Source organism: Sus scrofa, chromosome 18 (assembly GCF_054392235.1).
Source record: "Sus scrofa isolate SSC_HxYL_T2T_F1_AM1 chromosome 18, Sscrofa_HxYL_maternal_Yorkshire_Landrace_v2.0, whole genome shotgun sequence".
Lineage (NCBI taxonomy): Eukaryota > Metazoa > Chordata > Mammalia > Artiodactyla > Suidae > Sus > Sus scrofa.
The window spans coordinates 49,066,999-49,089,211 of NC_139400.1; the positions used below are offsets into that span (position 1 = coordinate 49,066,999).

At 34.4% G+C, this 22,213-nt stretch overlaps 1 protein-coding gene across 30 annotated transcripts in view; it reads right to left on the reverse strand.

Moving 5' to 3' along the window:
* Positions 1–22,213, reverse strand: part of BBS9 (Bardet-Biedl syndrome 9) — a 444,711-nt gene that overhangs the window by 206,790 nt on the left and 215,708 nt on the right. For all 30 annotated transcript variants that reach the window (XR_014834269.1, XR_014834283.1, XR_014834268.1 and 27 more), the window contains 2 exons: positions 19,209–19,349; positions 5,148–5,243 (listed from right to left, as the gene is read on the reverse strand). Coding sequence is in view for 13 of the 30 variants with exons in the window: in XM_085005856.1 (XP_084861982.1) it covers positions 5,148–5,243; positions 19,209–19,349 (237 nt within the window). In the remaining 17 variants the exon portion in view is untranslated. The remainder of the gene's footprint in view (positions 1–5,147; positions 5,244–19,208; positions 19,350–22,213) is intronic.

Genomic DNA, 22,213 nt, shown 5'->3' on the forward strand with positions numbered 1-22,213 from the left:
AGAAATCCTTGTCTGCAATGTTTTTCTCTCCATTTTCACACCCCCCGCCCCCGCAATTGCACCCCTGGTCTGATGGGCTTGTCATCAAAATCTGCAGTCCCTCTGAACTCTTGACATCAACATCTCATTCATTCTCTGACCACCATCTTTTTTTTGGTTCTTCTAGTTCACCTTCTCTATAGGTCCTACTAGTTCACTTTTCTTCAACCTTGTAATCCATTTCTTCAACCTTGTAACCTGTTAATTTTTCACCATGGGTCAGTTTTCTCTAATCATTATTTCTCTTAGCTTAGATTTGATAGTCCATTATTACAATCATTCTCATAAAAACATTTTATCTGCAAGTCTGTTTCAAAACCCCAGCCCTGACTTTAGTTGCTTGGATACTGATAAACAAATTACTGCCGGAGGAAATAATTTAAGAATGACTGGTTTCATCTTAAAATTCAAGATCTCAGGAGTTCCCGTCGTGGCGCAGTGGTTAACGAATCCGACTAGGAACCATGAGGTTGCGGGTTCGGTCCCTGCCCTTGTTCAGTGGGTTAACGATCCGGCGTTGCCGTGAGCTGTGGTGTAGGTTGCAGACGCGGCTCGGATCCCGCGTTGCTGTGGCTCTGGCGTAGGCCAGTGGCTACAGCTCCGATTCGACCCCTAGCCTGGGAACCTCCATATGCCGCGGGAGCGGCCCAAGAATTAGCAACAACAACAAAAAAGACAAAAAAAAAAAAAAAAAAAAAAATTCAAGATCTCAGACTTCAAGTGGGAACTCAACATTGCCTTATTTTTTACGAGTTCGCATTCTTGTTCTCTAATACACCAATGTCATTCATACCTTCGTTTTTTTTTTTTTTAATTTAGACATCATCCAAGCTCCCTTATCTTTTCATCAACGAATCCACAAAATCTCCCTGGACCTACATCTAATTCCTTCTGATACAGTAAAGTTACAAAGACCTGTCCTACAATTCTCCTCACTTTCCAGACTCTGCATCCCACCCCCTCTCTCCTCAGGGAATTCATTGTTTTGGGACTCCGGATCATCAGCCTCTCCCACTAACTCAATCATTTCAATTGATATTCACACATGTTCTAATTTAGCTCATCTAAAAAACAAAACAAAACCCTCAACTCCTTCCAGCTATATTTTACTTCTGAATTACTGGGTGTGGTTGTCCAATTCTTACTGAAAATGCTAGATACTAACTTATAACATTAGACACTATAAATTTATCCTTGGATTAAGCTACAGCTTAGACTGCACTGTTTGGGGCTCAGATAGAACTATATTTAGTAAGTTGAGTTTTTTCATTATTTTTAAAGCTCTATGAAATTTATTACTCACAAATTCTACTTACATTAGTATAACAATTGAAACTATAAAAAAAAGCTATAAAGGCATTATTCAAGAAGTTATCTTTGGGACGTTCAAAAAAGAAATTTCATCCTGAACTCAGCGTCAGTAAAGGCAATGCGTCTCCTAAACAACTGACTTGATTTGATCTTTTGAACATTCTGAAAATTATTTTTAGGCTGCTAGCACTTTATCCATTGTATGGTATATATTTCTGGGTATTAATCTTATTCCTTTTCTTTTCTGGCCATGGCCTCAACATATGGAAGGACCCAGAACATAGATCAAATCCATGCCACAGCAGCGATCCAGGCCACTGCAGCGACAATGCCAGGTCCTTAACCCACTGTGCTACAAGGCGACTCCCTTATTCTTATCTTTATTAATTTCCTGCTTTTATTTTTTCTCTCTGTTCCTTCAACTTTTACTTCCTCCTTTCATGTTCTGGAAACTTTTGTAATTTTATACATATATTTTTTAAATCCTTTAAGAAACAAGTGGAATAAGGCAAGGTACAAATAGATAACGGAGAGAAAAAGATAAAAATAGATATAGAAGAAAGATCAAGAAAACTATAGAGACAGAAAGTGGCAGGAAGAAGGAGAGAGAAAGAGGTAGCAGTTTTTGTTGTGTGAGGCAGTAAGTCACAGTGTGGATCTGGATCTTAAGAAAGTGGCATGGCAGGAATATATACATATTTAGGCAATAGCGTATGTCTTATGGGATCCCACCGTACTGAATCAGTGAAATTAATTCTATGTAGAAATATTTTATAACTCTTATTATAAAAATATTTGATCTCATAAAATGTGAACTTCTGGTTTTTAACAACTTATTGGGTATCATTGATATGCAAATATATATATATATATTTAATGTATATAACTTGATGAATTTGGACATATGCATACACATGTAAAACTATTACTACAACCAAGGTAATATACATATCCATTACTTGTCTTATTATTTTCTTTTTTTTTTTTTTTTTGTCTTTTGAGGGCCACACCCGCGGCATGTGGAGGTTCCCAGGCTAGTGGTCTAATCGGAGCTATTACTGCCAGCCTACGCCAGAGCCACAGCAATGCAGGATCTGAGAGGCATCTACGACCTGCACCACAGCTCATGGCAACACTGGATCCTTAACCCACTGACCAAAGCCAGGGATTGAACCTGCAACCTCATGGTTCTTAGTCGGATTTGTTAACCACTGAGCTACAATAGGAACTCCCAACAAGCTATCTTGAAAAAATTATTGTAATAATCAATTCAAAGTTGTGACAAATGCACAAATTATTTTCAATTTAGGTCTGTGGAAATCATTTTTAGAAATTTCGCTAGAGTATTTTTCCTAAATACTTTTATCTTTAATTTTTTTTTTTTTAGAATTCAATAATAAACTCTTAATTTCACTGAATCATTACTCTACTTTCTGAAATTAAAAACCTATTCATCTACCCAGATAATGTGACTGGATATCTGAGACAATGAGCTTAATTCACTTTTCTTTTGTCTGCTCTGGCTGATCTATACCAAACTGAACTGAAATTACCATATAGCACACTTCAAGACTGGCTGATTATCAAGAAAGTTTTAAAACCCACAGAAAATACCATGCAAGGGAGTTCCCATTGTGGCACAGTGGTTAACGAATCCGACTAGGAACCATGAGGTTGCAGGTTCGATCCCTGGCCTTGCTCAGTGGGTTAAGGATCCAGTGTTGCTGTGAGCTGTGGTGTAATTCGCAGACGTGGCTCGTATCTGGCTTGCTGTGGCTGCGGTGCAGGCTGGCAGCTGTATCTCTGATTAGCCCCTTAGCCTGGGAACCTCCATATGCCGAGGTTGCGGCCCTAAAAAAACGAAAGACAAAAAAAAAAAAAAAAGAAGAAAATACCATGCAAGGTCTAAGGACAACTTTATATGATTTATGTAGCATTTGACTATTTACTAGGGAAACAATACGGGTTCTTTCGTAGGGCTTTTCTGTCCATTGAGATTTCTAGACTAAAGGCTGTGTGCCTTTCATAAAAAAGAAGAATGTCATAGATTGGACACAAATTACTTCACTTCTTTCTTGGAGATATATATATATATACACTCTAATAGAGCAGAGAGGAGCACCAATATTTGTCTCAGTTCCAGAAAACTGTACTTTCTTCATATCTACTTCCCTTCATCTCCAAGGGTATTTCCTAGGTTGAATTCTAGGTGTCACTGAAGCCAAAAAACCATCAGGGAAGTGTAATAACTGCCCTTCAGGTTTCAGTTTATACAGTTCATTTGGTTCCTTATTTAAAAGATTCTGTCGTATTCCATTGTTTAGTCTGTTTGCTCACACTATAGCTGTGCCAAGGCATTCATTGCCACATATTAAGATGAATGTGAATAAATCAGTTATACACCTGGATATTTGGTGAAATTTAGATAACGATAAAATAATCGTGGGCAACAGCAATGTTCGAAGAGTTACTTTATCTAAAAAGCAACAAATATTATGCACTAGAACATAAATATCCCCATTTGCACAAAGAATAACTTTTTGCCTTTTTAAAATGTCCTCAATTGCAGATTCATCATACAGTATCATCAACTGAAATCAAACAGATGTGTACAATTTCCCAAAGAAATGTTGGCAACAATATTTTAGTAAAACTAAGAACAGTTTAACAAAGAGAGATATTTGAAAAGAAAATGATTCCATCATCTGACTGAAGATTAAAGCTAATCAAAACAAAATGGTGCCAATGTAAAGAAAACTACAATCATTACCAATCACAAAAAACCACAAAAAAGTACAGAAATCTCTTGTTTTCTCAGAATTATCTTTGATTTTTGATTTTTGTCTTATTCTATAATTTCTAGTTATATCCAAGTCTATTTCACCAGTCACCAATCTACATATTCCAGAAACTGCTACAATTTTAACCACAGAAACAGCATCATAGTTTCTAAAATAAGGATGTATATATGTTCCTCCGGTTAACATCTTCATTTTTCAAAAATAATTACTTATTTTACTATATATTCTAATTATAAAATAAATAACCAACTAAAACTGCAAATGCATAAAATAGAAAGTGAAAACCCACTGTAAAAATCACAGAGATTTTAAAAATTGGAGTGTACTAGGACTTTATACATACATATGTGCGTGTGTGTGCATGTGTGTGTGTGTGTATACACACATATTCATTCCTTTAATACCCTTAGTGTACCTAAAATTTGTTTTTAAAAAACTTCCTTTCTTAATAGTTTGATTTATATCTAAGAAAGTGTATAAAATTCAGTGAGCTTAGTAGCTTCATTATCTATATACATCAGAAGTCACTTTCAGAGTGAATAGTTTCAAGTATTATCACATGAAGCAACCAAATCAATAAAGCATATTTAAATCTGAAATTCAAACTTGACTATACAATTACTACTTTTCATTCTATTGAAATTAGTCTCAGTAAAAGTTATTCACTTTCATCTTTGCCAGTGTCAAAAAAGAGGATATAAGAATATATACACACACAAAAATTAACTCTAGCTTCTAGTAATTCCTAAAACCTAGTTCACCATATACTTATCTCAAAAGATTTTACAATGTTTAAAATTCATGTCTCAAACTCTCCTCATCCCCCAAACCAAAGCTACATATCTCTAATAAAATAGGATCTGATTTTCCTAATATAATGGCTCTTCAATATTTACCAAACATCACCCCGGCAGAAATCCTTGATGTGGCAATGGTCTGCGATACAATGTTCTTAATAGAAATTTTCAAAAGCAATAATACCATGGTTTTACTTACGAGAGGTTTTGGAAGCAAGAAGAGTAACTCGGGAACCTCCTAAGAAGCGAAAGCCCATTACATTCACCTGATCATCTTCTGACTGACTAGCAAAGCCTACAAGGAAAAGAAAATCACCTTATATAACCACAAGGCTAAACACAATGAAATAGGAAGCTTAGTTGACAATGAGTATTTTGGGGGTCACTATTCATGTTTCAAGCCCACGTATGAACTATATTATATTAACTGATTTCCACAGTTATCTCCAATTGCTAAAATTTCTGCCCCACAAGAACATAGTGAAATCATTTCATTTCCTTTTTTCTACTAACTCATTCTAGGTCTGAGGCAGGAATTGCACAAGATGAACCTAGAGCTTTGTTACACCAGAAAGCAAGGAAACTGTCAGTGACTAGTAGAGCTGATGAAAATTACGAGGGAAACTGAAGAGACTGCTGCTGGTCAGAGATGAAAATATTTGAGTATCGAAAAACACAATAACAGCAATAGAATAAAATATCAAATATATTTAAAGGCATGTATTCATATTGATACTAAAGACAAAATAAAAAAGCCAAATATTCACTATTGAAGGACCCTAGAGAATCATCTCATTATTTTAAAAATCAATAATAGAGACAAAGAACCAATCACTTACCTTGATGATCCTACTTAAATTGTACCACATTATTTACAATAGTAAATAAGAGAAAGGTTCTCTGTGTAGAAATATTATAGCTAAAAATTAAAGAAATCTTGAAAGAATAGAATACCAACATTTTTCAACTTCCAATAAATTAATGAATCTTAGCATTGACTATCAATAGCTATTACAACCACAAAAAAAGACACAGATATTATGTACCCTCCTCTGAAAGTATATATCACCATTCATAGAGTAGTGTGGCCAAAACAATCAGTCTTGACTCTATTAGATCTAGATGCAATTTACATGAAAAGAGAAAATATTAAACAAAATCACAGAGATATAGGAGTTCCCATTGTGGCACAGTGGAAATGAATCCAACTACTAACCATGATGTTGTGGGTTTGATCCCTGGCCTCACTCAGTGGGTTGGAGATCCAGCGTTGCCGTGAGCTGTGGTGTAGGTCACAGACACAGCTCGGATCCCACATTGCTGTGGCTGTGGTATAGGCCAGCAGCTGTAGCTCTGATTGGACCCCTAGCCTAGGAACCCCCATATGCTGTTGGTGAGGCCCTAAGATAAAAAATTTTTTTTTAAAAGTCACAGAGATATAATTAGAAAAATTCAGAGTATGGGAACTCACAGGAAAAATAATTTTCAACTCTTCAACAAATAAACTACAAATTAAAAAGGAGATAACCTAGAGAAGGAGATACCAAAATTCATATAAAAAATTACAATAAGTGAAGCGTAATTGAATCCTGACTCAAAAAAAAGAAAGTAAATAAATAAAAATTACATTGGAGAACTTTACCCTGGACCAAGATTGAAAAACTGGGGCCAAATTTACCCTCCCATCTTAAACAACTAAAAAATGGAATAAAATATATGAAATATTTTTTAAGACACTGAAAATCAGAAAACAAACAACAATCATCTCTGACAAACAAGAAACAAATAAAGTGATTCATATGATTGCCCCAGCTTACCACTTAGAGAAAATTTTCAAACCATAACACAGGGAGGGGGAGCCCAGGAGCTACCCAGCATTCTCCTCAAGTCAAGGAGATAGAGTTGGGAATCTAGGAAGGTCAACGTGGCAAAAACTCCCAAGGCAGAGAGAGGAGAGAGCTATGGAGAAAGAATTCTGGAGACCTGCAAAGTCCCCTTTGAGTACTCAGCTAAATACTAATCAGTATATGACGCTGAGGAAACCATGAAAGACTGGGAAAGAACCAGCCAAAAAAGATTACAAGGAATAATCCATAAGCCCATACAAGGCCAGGGATAATCCCTATTCTCAGGGGCCAGAATATAAACCATCATAATTCAAAAGGCACCAGGTAAAACACATAGAAGAGTTTGGCTTCAGTAGTAGGTAAAGTTTGCTCCAAAATGCTCCTATCCCACTTAACAAAGCTTCAAAGTACCACCTAAAAGGATCAAGCTTTTTCAAGTGACTTAAATGTGTCCCGGGGGAAAAAAGCTCAAAAATATTTATACGAAAACTAAAATACTCAATACACAACTAGATAAAATTCAGAGGTTCTGAGCCTCAATCAGTAATTACAGGACATAAAAAGAGAAAAGAGATTATAATTCATTAACAAAAATAAAAATCAAAACTAACTCAGAAATGACACAGATGATAAAATTAGTAGCAAAAGGTATTAAAACAGCTATTATATTATAAATGTTCAAATGAGCTATATTACATTGAAACAGAAGATTTTTTTTAAAAAGAGAGAGACTCAAATCAAACTTTGAGAGAAGACAATTATAGTCTCTGAGATACAAAATACAACACACCAAGTGGGATTATGAACACATTACACACTGCAGAAGAAAATAACTTGAATGTATAGCAAGGGAAACAATGCAAAATAAAGCACAAAGAAAAAATAAAAATTAAAAAAACAGGAGTTCCCGTCGTGGCTCAGTGGTTAACGAATCCAACTAGGAACCATGAGGTTGCAGGTTCGATCCCTGGCCTTGCTCAGTGGGTTGAGGATCCAGCATTGCCGTGAGCTGTGGTGTAGGTCGTAGATGCAGCTCAGATCCCGCGTTGCTGTGGCTCTGGCATAGGCCAGCAGCAACAGCTCCAACTGGACCCCTAGCCTAGGAACCTCCATGTGCCACGGGAGTGGCCCCAGAAAAGGCAAAAAGACAAAAAAAAAAAAAAAAAGAGCATCATTAAGCTCTGGGACAACCTCAAGTGAGAAATACAGATATAATTAGAGTCCTTAAAAATAAAGGAGTTCCCATTGCAACTCGGTGGTAACAAACTAGTATCCATAAGGATGCAGGTTCCATCCCTGGCTGGCCCCACTCAGTGAGTTAAGGATTTGGCATTGCCAAGAGTTGTGGTGTAGGTTTCAGACATGGCTCAGGTCCCACGTTGCTGTGGCTATGGAATACACTGGCAGCTGCAGCTCTGATTCGACCCCTAGCCTGGGAACTTCCATATGCCATAGGTGCAGCCCTAAAAAGACAAAAAATAAATATTAAAGAATAAAAAAGGAGTGGAGACACAAAAAAATACTTGGAAAAATAATGGCCAAAATATTTGCACATTGAATAAAAATTATAATCCATGGATCAAAATATGTTAGCAAAGACCAAGCAAAGGAAAATAAAAATACAAACCTAAAAAAATTACACCAAAATTGAATCGTTTAAAGAAAAACATCTTAAAAGCAACAAGAGAAAAAAGATATATTACATATAGAGGCCTATATTGACAGCCAGAAAACAAGTGGAACAATATCTTAAGAGTAATGAAAGAAAAACATTGTCAATCTCCAATTCTTTACTAGTGAAAATAACTTTCTAAAAGTGGTGGGAAAAAATCCATTTTCAAACATACGAAAGCTGAAAGAATTCAACATTCATATATCTGCACTAGAAGAAGTGTTAGAGAAGTATTTCAGGTAAAAGGAAAATGATACCAGATGGGATGAAGAGCAGTGGAAAAGGTAACCCCGTGAGTAAATGTATAAAGTTATTGTATTAATTATTAAAATGTCTTAAAGAAGATAATTACATCTTAAAACAAAATTCATAACAATATAGTACAAGGTTTATATCTAATATGTGTAGATATAAAATATAAGACAAAACTAGCATAGAGGCTGGTAGGGGAGAAATGGAAAGATATTATCATATGATTCTTAAACTATTTTGAGGCACTATACTACCATGTAAAGATAGACTGTGATAAGTTAGAGATATATATTGTATAATGCATTTGTGCATTTTTGACAGGGAAACAGTGCCCTCGAGGGGCCAAAAAAATATTCACAGGGATCAAAAAAATCTTACTCATTTTATCTCTAAAAACAAGAGAATATGTATTCATATAGAATATAAACAGATATAAAAGACAACTGCAGTACTGAAAAGGTGTGGAGGTGCTATTAAGAAAGAAATGTCTAGGAGTCCCCGTCGTGGCGCAGTGGTTAACGAATCCGACTAGGAGCCATGAGGTTGTGGGTTCGATCCCTGCCCTTGCTCAGTGGGTTAACGATCCGGCGTTGCCGTGAGCTGTGGTGTAGGTTGCAGACGCGGCTCGGATCCCGCGTTGCTGTGGCTCTGGCATAGGCCGGTGGCTACAGCTCCGATTGGACCCCTAGCCTGGGAACCTCCATATGCCGCGGGAGCGGCCCAAGAAATAGCAACAACAACAACAACAACAAAGACAAAAAGACAAAAAAAAAAAAGAAAGAAATGTCTAAAAAGTCTTTTAGGGGGAGCAATAATAAAAGAAAGGTTGGGAAACACTGCCTTAAACTTTAGAGAAGCAACAAAATTAACACTAGGTGGTAGAGTAAATACGATGACAAAGTAGATAAAATAGAATCACAAAATATACTCAATTGAAAAGAATGCAGGAAAAAAACAGACAAGGCAAATAAAAAACAAAGCACAAGATGTAGATTTAAAACCAACCCTATCAATAATCGCATTAAAATAAATAGTCTAAACACCACAATTAAAAGACAGATACTACTGGATTGCATTTAAAAAGCCAAAACTCAACTGTATACTACCTATAAGAAATCTACTTTAAATATAAAGATGTAAACAGAAGTAAAAGAAGGATAATATATATGTATACCATTGTAATACTAGGGCAAAATAAAGTGGGAATAGCAATATTAATATCATAAAAGTAGATTTTAGAACAAAGAATATTAACATTCTTTGTTAATATTTCATAATAATCAAGAGAACATTATAATCCTAAACATTTATGCACCTAAAACAGAGCTTTAAACTAAATGAAGCAAAAACTTCAGATATGCAAAAAGAGAAATAGACAAATTATAGTTGAAGAGTTCAACGACCTACTCTTAAAAATTGACACATATAGACAGAAAATCAGTAAGGATATAGAAGACTTAAAACACTATCAGAAAACTTATCTTAATTGACATTTATGTACACTCCCATCCTACAACAGCAGAAAATCCACTATTTTCAAGCAAAGACAGTCCTAGCTTGGAGTCATTAAATAAGTCTCAATAAATTTAATAGGATTCAAGTCATATAAAGTACATTCTCCTACCACAGGGAAATCGAATTCCAAGTCAATAACAAATGTTCTATGGAAAATCACCACGGGTTTGGAAACTATATACCAAACTTCTAAATAACACTAAGGTCAAAAAAGAAATCAAAGAAAAAAATTAAAAAGTGTTTTATACTGAATGAAAATTAAAAGCACAACATTTCATAATTTGTAGGATACAGCTAAAGCATCATTAGAGGAAATTCTGTAGGATTAACCAACTACATTAAAAAGAAGGATGGTCTCTGCTTTTGCATTAAGAAACTAGAAAAAAAAAAAGAAAAGAAAATTAAACCCAAAGTAAGCAGAAGAAAGGAGAGTCAGAGTAATTAAAAGGAACAGAAAACAAAAAATAAAAAGTGGAAATGAATGAAACCAAAAGCTGGTTCTTCAAAAAGAGGTAAAATAGATAAACTCCTAGTCAACAGATTGGGGCAGGGTAGGGGTAGGGGATGGTGGAGGAGAAGAAGACACAAATTACTAATATCAGTAACAAATGAGCTGTCATCACTACAGATTCCACAGATACTAAAAAATACTATCAACAACCTTATGCCAATAAATTCAACAATTCAGATGAAATGCACGTTCCCTGAAAGACAAAAAGTAGCAAGGTCTGCTCAATAAGAAATAGATACCGTGCATCTTCCTGTATCTTTTCTTTTTTTTTTTTTAGCTCCATCTGTAGCATGTGGAAGTTCCTGGGCCAGGGATCAAACCCATACAGCAGCTGCAGCCTGCACCACAGCTGTAGCAACACCCGATCCCTTAACCCATTGTGCCACAGAGGAAATTCCAGTTCTATATCTTTTGAAGAGATTAAATTTATACTTTAAATATCTAATCTCCTGGGATAGACCATGATAGAAAATAACATTTAAAAAGAATGTGTGTTTATATATACACACACATATGACTTAGTCACTTTGCTATACAGCAGAAATTGGCGCAACTTTGTAAATCAACTATACTTTAATTTAAAAAACTTTAAAAATTAAAATAACTATATAGCTTTAAAGCTACCCCATTCAGAAAACTCTTGGTCTGGAAAACTTTCCTGATAAATTCTTCCAAATATTTAAGCAATAATACCAATTCTATACACACTTCAAAAAAAATAGAAGAGAGGTAAATATTTCCCAACTCATTCCATAAATTACACATTAAAGAAACATAATTGTAAGGAAGCAGAATTACAGATCAATGTCCCTTATAAACACAGATGTAGAAATTATAAACTAAAATTTAGCAAATTAAATCCAACAGTATGGTGAAAGGATTCATGTATTCATCATGTATTCATGTATTCATCACGATCAAGTGTAATTTATATCAAGAATGCACAATTAGGTTAATATTCCAAAATTAGTCAATGTAATCCACCTGTTAACACAACAAAGAATAAAATTATGTAAAATATCTCAACTGATGTGAAAAAAGCACTGGGAAAAATCAAATATTCATTCCTAATAAAACACTCAGCAAACCTCATATAAAAGAGAACAGCCTCAATCTGGAAAAGGAAATCTACAAAATACTTACAACTAAAACATACTTAATGCTAAAAGACTGAATGTCCGCTCTCACCATTTCTATTCAACATTGTCCCAGAGGTTCTAGCCAAGGTAAAAAGCAAGCCAAAAGTAAACAAACAGAATCTTCACATTGGAAAGGAAAAGTGAAACTGTTTTCACTTGCAGATGACATGATCATCTATGCAGAAAATCTGATTAAATCTACTCAAAAAAGCCAGTAGAACCAATAAGCGATATAACAATTCTGCATGATACAAGAGCAATATATTAAAAACCAATTGTATTCCTATGTACTAGAAAAGAACAATCTGAAACTGAAATAAAACAATACAATTTGCAATCACATCAAAATATATTACATACTCAGAAATAAATCTGACAGATTTGTAAGACCCGTAAATTGAAAAGTACAAAATCTTAGTGAGAAAAAATAAAAAAGCCCTAAATAAACAAAGGTCTCCAAGTTCATCTTAAGAAACTGGGATAAGTGGAGCAAATTTTACCATGTTCAATATTGTTAAAATATTTCTCTCCAAATTTATCTATAGAATACATGTAATCCCAATTCCAATCAAAATCCCAACAGACATTTTGTTAAAATTTTTTATTAAAGAATAGTTGATTTACAATGTTGTGCAAATTTCTGCTGTGTAACAAAGTAACTCAGTTATACATACATATATGCATTCTTTTTTATATTCTTTTTTTTTTTTTTTTTTGTCTTTTTGCCATTTCTTGGGCCGCTCCCGCGGCATATGGAGGTTCCCAGGCTAGGGGTCGAATCGGAGCTGTAGCCACCGGCCTACGCCAGAGCCACAGCAACGCGGGATCCGAGTCGTGTCTGCAACCTACACCACAGCTCACGGCAACGCCGGATCGTTAACCCACTGAGCAAGGGCAGGGACCGAACCCGCAACCTCATGGTTCCTAGTTGGATTCGTTAACCACTGCACCACGACAGGAACTCCCCCTTTTTTATATTCTTTTCCATCATGGTCTATCCCAAGAGACTGGATATCATCCCCTGTGCTATACAGTAGGACCTTGTTGTTTATCCATTCTAAACATAATAATTTGCATCTGCTAACCCCAAACTCCCAGTCCATCCCCTCTCCCTTCCCAGGCTCCCTTGACAACCACAAGTCTGTTCTCTATGTCCTGCCAAGCCTTTTTTTAAATTGATAAGCTGATTCTGATTCATGCAAAAATGCAAATGATCTAGAACATTCAAGACAACTTTGAAAAAAAAGAATAAAGTTGGAAAAATTGCACTACCTGACTTCTAGACTTACATAGAGTAATTAAGACACTATGGCATTGGTATATAGCAATATTGATGGGCAAAGACAAATAGATGAATGGAACATACTGAACAGAAATATATATATATATGTATATACACACACATGCTGATGATTTACATAGACATATGAAGAATAGTCATGATTTTCAACAACTTTGCAAAGGCAATTCAGTGGAAAAGGACAGTCTTTTCAGATGTAGTGCTGGAACATTAGATACTCATATCCAAACACATGAATTTTATCCATATCTCATACCATGTATATCAATTTGAAATGGATAAGAGCCCTAAAAGTAAAATGTAAAACTACAAAACTTCTAGGGAAAAAAAAAAACACTCAAAAGTCTTGTAACCTTGAGTTAGGCAAAAATTTCTTAGATATAATATTAAAATCATGATCGAGGAGTTGCCATTGTGGCTCAGTGGGCTAAAGACCTGACTAGAATCCATGAGGACACAGGTTTGATCCCGGGCCCCATTCAGTGGATTAAGGATCTGGCGTTGTTGTGAGCTGTGGTATAGGTCACAGATGCAGCTCAGATCTAGCATCGCTGTGACTGTGGTGTAGGCTGGAAACTGCAGATCTAAATCCAACCCCCCTAGCCTGGGAACTTCCATATTCTAAAGGTGTGGCACTAAAAAGAGAATGAATAAATAAATAAACGAACGAATAAATAAAGTCATGATTCATAAAAGAAAAAAAATGATAAATTGGTCTTTATCAAGATTAAAAATTTCTGCTCTCCCAAAAAGAAGGAAAGAATGTTAAAAGAATGAAGACATGCCATAGACTGGGAGAAAATATTTGTAAATCACATAATCTGATAAAGGGGTGAAAGAAGATAGACGAAAAACAGCACATACTGAGTAATTCCATTTTATGGAATTCTAGAAAGGGCAAACTAATCTGTAATGACAGGAAACCAGTGGTTGCCTGGGGATAGGCTGAAAAGGATCCCAAAGGGGCACAAAGAAGCTTTTTGGAGTGATGGATATTTTTAGCATCATGAGTGCAGAAATGCAAATCGCCCATTTGTTTCACAGGTATATACCATCATCAAAACTTATACTTTATATATGACTACATAACTTATACTTTATATATGACTACATAACTTATACCCCAATAAAGTTGTTTTTTCTAAAAACAAAAAAATACATGCTGAAGCTGTACTTGAGAACTAAAGAATATACTAAAATGTATCAGAAGAAAATACATGTAAATATTTTAAAATCTTAAAATAGAGATCATTCTAAGCACAACATGAAAACTTAAATTTTACTACCTAAATATATAAATCTTATGTTAAAAGAATACAAGTAGTTAGTAAAAAATTACAAAATTTCTATGCTAACAAATACTTTAATAATGCAAATTTTAAAAGGCAATGTCAGAGTTCCCATTGTGACTCAACGGTTAATGAACCCAACTAGCATCCATGAGGACATGGGTTGGATTGCTGGCCTTGCTCAGTGGGTTAAGGATCGGGCATTGCTATGGGCTGCAGTGTAGGTTACAGAGGTGGCTTGGATCTGGCATTGCTGTGCCTGTGGCATAGGCCCAATGGCTACAGCTCTGATTCAACCCCTAGCCTGGAAACATCCATATGCCATGGCTGCGGCCCTAAAAAATAAAATAAAATAAAAAAGACTTGTCATTTTTCACCTAACCATATCAAAAATCTTAAAAGATTAAAATCCAGCTGCTATCCTGGGTTAGAACTCTGATGCTGGGCTTGTAACCTGATGCAATTATTCTGGAAATAACTTTGGCATTTGAATAAAGTTTTCAAGTGTATTTATTCTTTAACTCAGTCATTTGTCTTCAAGTAATTTCTTCAAAGAGAAACAGAGAAGTACAAAAAAGTGAAGTGCACGGCACTTCCAAACAAGAGAACATTACGCTAACAATAAAATAAAATACAAAATAAAATACAAATTCAGTGACAAGGAAAGATACCCATATATTTTGAGTCTTTTAGGATTAAATGACTACTACAGTAGCATGCTATTTAAGTAAATATTACTTAAATGCTATATTAAATGCTATATTTAAGTAAATATTTTGTGTGAAATTATTGGTATCATGGCATACAATGAATGTCAGCTAATTTGACACCTATTCTCAAACCCCTTTTCCCCAGCCCATCTGCATTGGTTCTCAGGCCCTAGAAGAGGCCACGTGACACTACTATGGCTATTAGACCTAACTAGAAATTTCCTAAGAACTTTATGGAAATATGCATTTCTGATGAAAGTTAGAGTTGGAGTTCCCGTCGTGGCACAGTGGTTAACGAATCCGACTAGGAACCATGAGGTTGTGGGTTCGGTCCCTGCCCTTGCTCAGTGGGCTAACAATCCGGCGTTGCCGTGAGCTGTGGTGTAGGTTGTGGATGCGGCTCGGATCCTGCGTTGCTGTGGCTCTGGCGTAGGCCGGTGGCTACAGCTCCGATTCGACCCCTAGCCTGGGAACCTCCATATGCCGTGGGAGTGGCCCAGGAAATAGCAAAAAGACAAAAAAAAAAAAAAAAAAAGAAAGTTGGAGTCATTGTTATAGCTATCTCTTTCCCCTACCACCTGCCTTGTAGTCAGCTATGATGACTTAAGCCAAAGCAGCTACCTTATTGCCATGGAATAAATCAACACACTAGAGAATACACACTGCAAAGAAAGAAAAAAGCTAGGTCCTTGAAAACATTTACAAACCACTGTACCAGCTTCCACTGACCACTTCTATACCTCTCTTTATTTTAGACTTTATTTATTTTTTTGTGTATTTTATCTCAAATAAAAATATATATATAACATATATAACACACACATATATATGAATAAATATATTGTTATATATGTTATATGCTGTATATATGTTATATATTATGTTATATTGTATATATTATATGCTATGTTATATGCTATATGTTACTGTTATATAATCTTATGTATGTATCTTTGTGTATATATATATCTTGTGTATACATATCATATATACATATATATCTTATATACACATATAACATATATATCATATATATATACACATATATATCTTACTACATATATCATATATATTATAACACACATATATATCTTAATATATATATCTTGCTTAAGTCACATTTAGCCAAAACACCTGACAGTTATTTACATATACATATGTAAATAAATATTTTCTATATAGCCATTAAGCATAGTAAATCTTTTTATAATTATAATATTCTCAACTGGCCAGGATTTGCAGCACTAGACACCTCCATTCAAATAATGATGATTGGATTAACATGTTTGGCCCTATAGGAACTCAATTTCACATTATATTTCAAAGCTTTAAAACTATTCTTACCCTTTGACTTAGTAATTCCACTTTCAGTAATTTATCAAAAAAATAATAAATTTAGAGAAGTATTCTCTAATATATTTTACAATATTAATAAACTAAAAACAACATAAATGTTGAAAAATATAATGCTGGCCAAATGATTTTATAGTATAGTTTTAAGACAGCATAGTATCATTAAAATCATAAAACAAAAAATCTAATTATATAGAAATATGTCTCACAACAATATGCAAAACTATAATTCTTTGAGGAACGAAATGCTTAGAAAAAATATTTTTTAAAAAAATAGGAAAGGAAGTTCCCTTGTGGCACAGCGTATTAAGGATCTGGTTTTGCCGCAGCTGTGGCTCAGGTTGCAACTATAGCAGGGGTTCAATCCCTGGCCCAGTAACTTTCAATGTTGTTTTAAAAAAAAAAAAAAAATCTGGAGTTCCCGTCATGGCACAGTGGAAACAAATCCGACTAGGAACGATGAGGTTGCAGGTTCAACCCATGGCTTCACTCAGTGGGTTAAGGATCTGGTGTTGCCAAGAGCTGTGGTGTAGGTCCCAGATGTGGCTCGGATCTGGCACTGCTGTGGCTGTAGCATAGCCCAGCAGCTGTAGCTCTGATTCGACCCCTAGCCTGGGAACCTCCATATGCCACAGGTGCGGCCCTCAAAAGACAAAAGACAAAAAAAAAAAAAAAAAAAAAAAGTAAATAAAAAATAAAAAAGGAGGAAAATTAATGAAACCTAAGTAGATATTGTTGGATGATAGAATTACCAGTAACTTTCATTTTTTTTTCTTTTTGGTTATCCATTTCTAAATTTCATATTTCTATTGTAATGAGAAAAATTAAAATTATTTTTAAAATATACAAAAAAATAAACAAATAGGAAGAGACTAGATTCAAGGTAGTTTTATTTCTTCTCTATGAAGATCATTAATTAAAAAATAGATTTGCAACAGCAACTTTAACATCAGCATATAAAAGTCACATATACCATGAGTGAAATGTAATCACAAAAAGTGAAAAAGTACTAAGAGTACTTATTTTAAACAATTACAGGATTCCAGCATGAACCCAAATCTGAGAATTCAAAAAGAGAACACACTATATTACATAAACTGAATCTTAGAGTAAATTTTTAAAAATATGTCATTGTCAATTTTTAAAAATTTTCCATTTCTAAAGTAAGAAGCAAATATATGCTGATGAGCCTAAGATACATCAAAATAATTTAACCCAAAATCAGGACAGAAATGGATGAGCTATCTAAACTTTCCTCAGTACTTCCTGTCCAATCCATTGCTTACAGAGATGACCTCTCAGGTCAAAAACTTGCATTTTTTGTTCAATCTCTATGGGTCTCAGCTATCCACAATAAAGATCGACCACTCAGAAGCAAGAGTCTTAAACATTTTTCAAAGGAATCAATAAATTTAGTGTGCAACATATAATTTCTAACTCGATTGTCAGGATAGTATAGGAGACCCAAGGAATTAGTTTGTTTGTATATTATAAAGGTAATGAGTTTTTTTACCTTTTTCATAATCCAAATTTGTTATAAGAAAACTGACTAAGAAGAAAGGGAAGGAAGAGAATAAGAAACCTCAAAGTACAAAACTATTTGCTAACCACACACACACATATTCACTCCAGTTCAAACTAAGGAATATACTAATTAGTAATGAAGAGCATCTTGGAGATTTTTGATAGTTATATATAAATAAAGCTTTTTAAAAACATTTCAAATTAATGGAGAATAAATTTGAAGCACTTCAAGTAGTTAATAACACAAAAGTTGACTTACCATAAATTTCTATACCTGGCAGGAAATATTTTGTATGCTAGCTCCTATCCATTAATGCAAGGGTGAAGATGCATCTTATAGTCAACAGTGCCGATTTTTACAGAGAGATTTAAAGGGGTTGATTTAATTCCCCAATTTTTTTTAATTCCCCCTTGTCGCCAAGAAAGTTAATAGATGTAACACATTAGAAACCCTGGCAACTAAAGATGTTTATCCAATCAATGCTTCTCTCTTTTCTAAGCTACTCACCAAAACAAAACAAAACGAAAACCAGGAAAACCAGCACCTGGAGAAAGTCACACCTTCACAAATTACCTCAAATGTTCACTGTGATATTTAACCTTTATACACGAAGACTCTTCTAAAGGATCAGAGCCAGAGAATGAGCCTTGCCCCTCTCCAGCTGCTGGAGGCAGCAGAACCACAAAGGGCATTTAATTAGGAGTTTACTTTTCAGGGGCATGAGAACATACTTTTAAAAGGTATTTCTCCAAAAACCTGCAGTGAAGATGAATAATAAATATTTATATGCTTAGAAAATGGATATATTCAAAAACCTACAATAAAGATGAATAATAAATATTTACATTCAAAGCCAAAAAATTCCACAGTCTAAAAAGAAACATTTGAGGTTTCATTTCTGAACACTGAGGCAAAATAATGATTATAATAATTTTAATCAAACTTAAAAGGTATACTTTATTACCTTGTTGATATAAGCTATTTTCCTTTGAACAGGCAAACAAGAGGGGAAAATCCTTGAGGCATTTTTATATTCTGACTTAACAATTATCTGATAATTACCCCATCATTACCTGCTGATGAAGGATTCCATTCTAAATTCTTAACATTTTTGTTGTTAATAGGCATGTTACTTCAAAAGTCCTACCTGGAAAGAGATTGAGAAGACTGACTGGAGATTTGTTGGTATCAATAGTTAGTTTGTGGCTTGCAGTTTTTGAAGGCTGGCATGGTAAGCAGATTAATTTTAGGGGAAGTCTAAATTTACATTGGATAACTCGAGGAATGCCTGAAATAAAAAAAGAGAAACATACATTTATAGATTTGACAAATAAAAAACTGTACTAATAATAATTAAAGTAGCAGTATATCTTAGTTCAAATGTTTGCTACCTGCCCATTTCATTTAGCATAACTGAAATAACTGGAAAGCATTATCATAATTTATAACTTTATATTATTGCCCAAAACTATAAGGCAAAAATAAAATCTTAAAAAGGAGCACAGGTACAAGCTCTGCCTTTAATAATAATAGTACATTTGAAAAATCATTGCAGTTGGATACCACATAAAAACACATATAGCTATATTCAATTACTGAACTTAAGGTCTTTAAGACCTTCAAATCTTTAGCCCTAATCCAAGACTATCAGCTAAAATAAGCAAAGAGGATGAAATTTACATCAGGAAGACTCTATATGACCATATCTAATGATTTCTCTACCCCCAACTTTTTAATCTTTAACTTTTTACATCTGGAAGATTCAAATTACTAACAATTTGCAATAAATTTTGAGCATGAAAGCAGAATCTGCTCTACTGAAATGCTACTGAAGTTCATGTCATTTTACGCATCAATATTAATATTACTTTCATATGAATTAAATCTTTCTCAATCTGTTTAACTTTACATATCACTGTTGTTTGTTTTGTTGTTTTGGTTTTTTTTTGTTTTTTGTCTTTTTAGGGCCACACCCTCAATATATGGAAGTTCCAAGGCTAAGAGTTAAATCAGAGGTAGAGCTGCCTGCCTATGTCACAGCCACAGCAACACAGGATCCAAGCAGGGCCTGCAACCTACACTACAGCTCATCCCAGCGCAGGATCCTTACCCCTCACTAAAGTGAGGCCAGGGATTGAACCCGCATCCTCATGGATATTAGTTGGGATCATTTCCACTGAGCCATGACAGAAACGCCTACATATCACTGTTAAGCAGCATTTTGAAGGCTTACATAGTCATTCAATTGTCAAATTTTTTTCAGAAACTATGCAGGCATAATGAAATAGGTAACTGAATAAATAACAATGTAGAGTTTTACATTGGAATATAAAGTTTTTAAAAACCATTCCTTTTAATATCTCTACAAAGAATGAAACTGAAACCAAAGCAAATTAGGCTACTCATAAATCAAATAAAGCACTTCTACAACTTTAGTTTTCTCTCCCTTTACACTAGGCTTCTATGTTTGACTATATAAGATAAAAGATGATATACAGAGATCTTTGTCTTAGTAGACTACTGTAGAGAAATGGAAAACTTAAAATGTTCTACTCTATTTAATGGGTCCACACATTAATTTCTTTATTTCTTCATAGTGGAGTCAAAGGGCAGATTAAAAATAGCAAAAGCAGAAGCAGTAAAGCTTGGAGGCATGATCCCAAAGTAGGATTCCTAGAATTAGCAATGTATTTTATTAATGCTAATTGGAGTTTTGTGGTTTACTCTACAATCAGGAAGGGAGCACACTTTTCAGTGCTATTTATTCACTAGGATAGTGAGAGCCTAGTGAGAGATCATCAATAACGGCAAGCATATTGATATATGAGGTCAATTAAATACTTTTTCAGAGCATGTGGAGCATATTTGTCACTCTCTTCAATATAATCTATTATCCATCAAATTTTACATAGCTCATTTTTTGCTCATAACCAACAGATGTTAAATTCACTTCTCCTGGAATCCTAGATGCAAATTATAACTGGTGTCTCTTCAGAAAAGTCCCAGGGTATTATTTCCTGACATTCTTTGAGGTTTCAGAGGCATGTGTATTTGTACTTTACAATGATGAAATGTTTTGACTCAAAATATTATGGTAACATGATCTAAGCTACTGCTCAAACCACAACTATCAATATCACCAAAAAATTACAAAGCATCCTTTCAACTTCATATATTCCACATATCTCCCAATTATGGAAATATACCCACTAATATGATTCCTCTACAATATATAAATTACAGCCTCAATTAATATATGCAGACTGGAAAGAACAGGGCAACTGAAATCTATTTCCATTTCCTTCATTTTCAATGAATACAGTAACAGAAAAAAGTGCTTCATCTGACAATTCTGTACATGACCAAGAGAAGCTATATTCTACATACTTTTAACCAAAGTCTTAGCTAATTGTTCAAACAAAATGTGGCTGTAATTTTCTTCTAAAATTATATTGCTAGAACTATGGCTCTACTGCACTTGGACCAGGTACTGACTGAATTTGTGGTGAAAAATAATAATAATAACCATGATCGACAACACTCGCCTTGTGTTACTAAGTCTGTATATTTGAAGATTATTACCCTAAAACTTGAAAAACCCAGGGCTAAAGAAATTGGTAGTGTATATGTGCTTTCAGAAATTGAAACAAATGGATTGCAAGCACTACAAACCCAAGAAGGGAAATACATTATAACTCAATTCACAGTTCAGTTAAGTCAGCTAATGACAATATCACACACTAGGGCAATGGTCTGCAGTTGCTAAGATTTGTAGAACCCCTCCAGAATTTCTTTTCTCTGCAGGAATTGTAAACCTATTTCATAGGACATTTGGAAAACATTACTTTGAAAAATGATGACACTCATACTTAATAAAATGATTATGGCTATTTTTTAAATGATGGCAGCTTGAAAAGTTTTACCACTAGGAGAAAAAAAAAAAAAAGAGTATTAAATCCTTAGAAACCAGTTTAAGGAAACCATATCATTAAAAAGAAAAATTACAATGCCAGTATTTTATATTACTTCCCATCTAATTAAAACCCAAGCATTTCAAAATATAATCTCTAGTATTTAGACATGAGGTTTATCAGAGTACATTTCTATTAAGATTTACATCTTCGTAAGAAATGTGAAATGCAAATTTGGCTG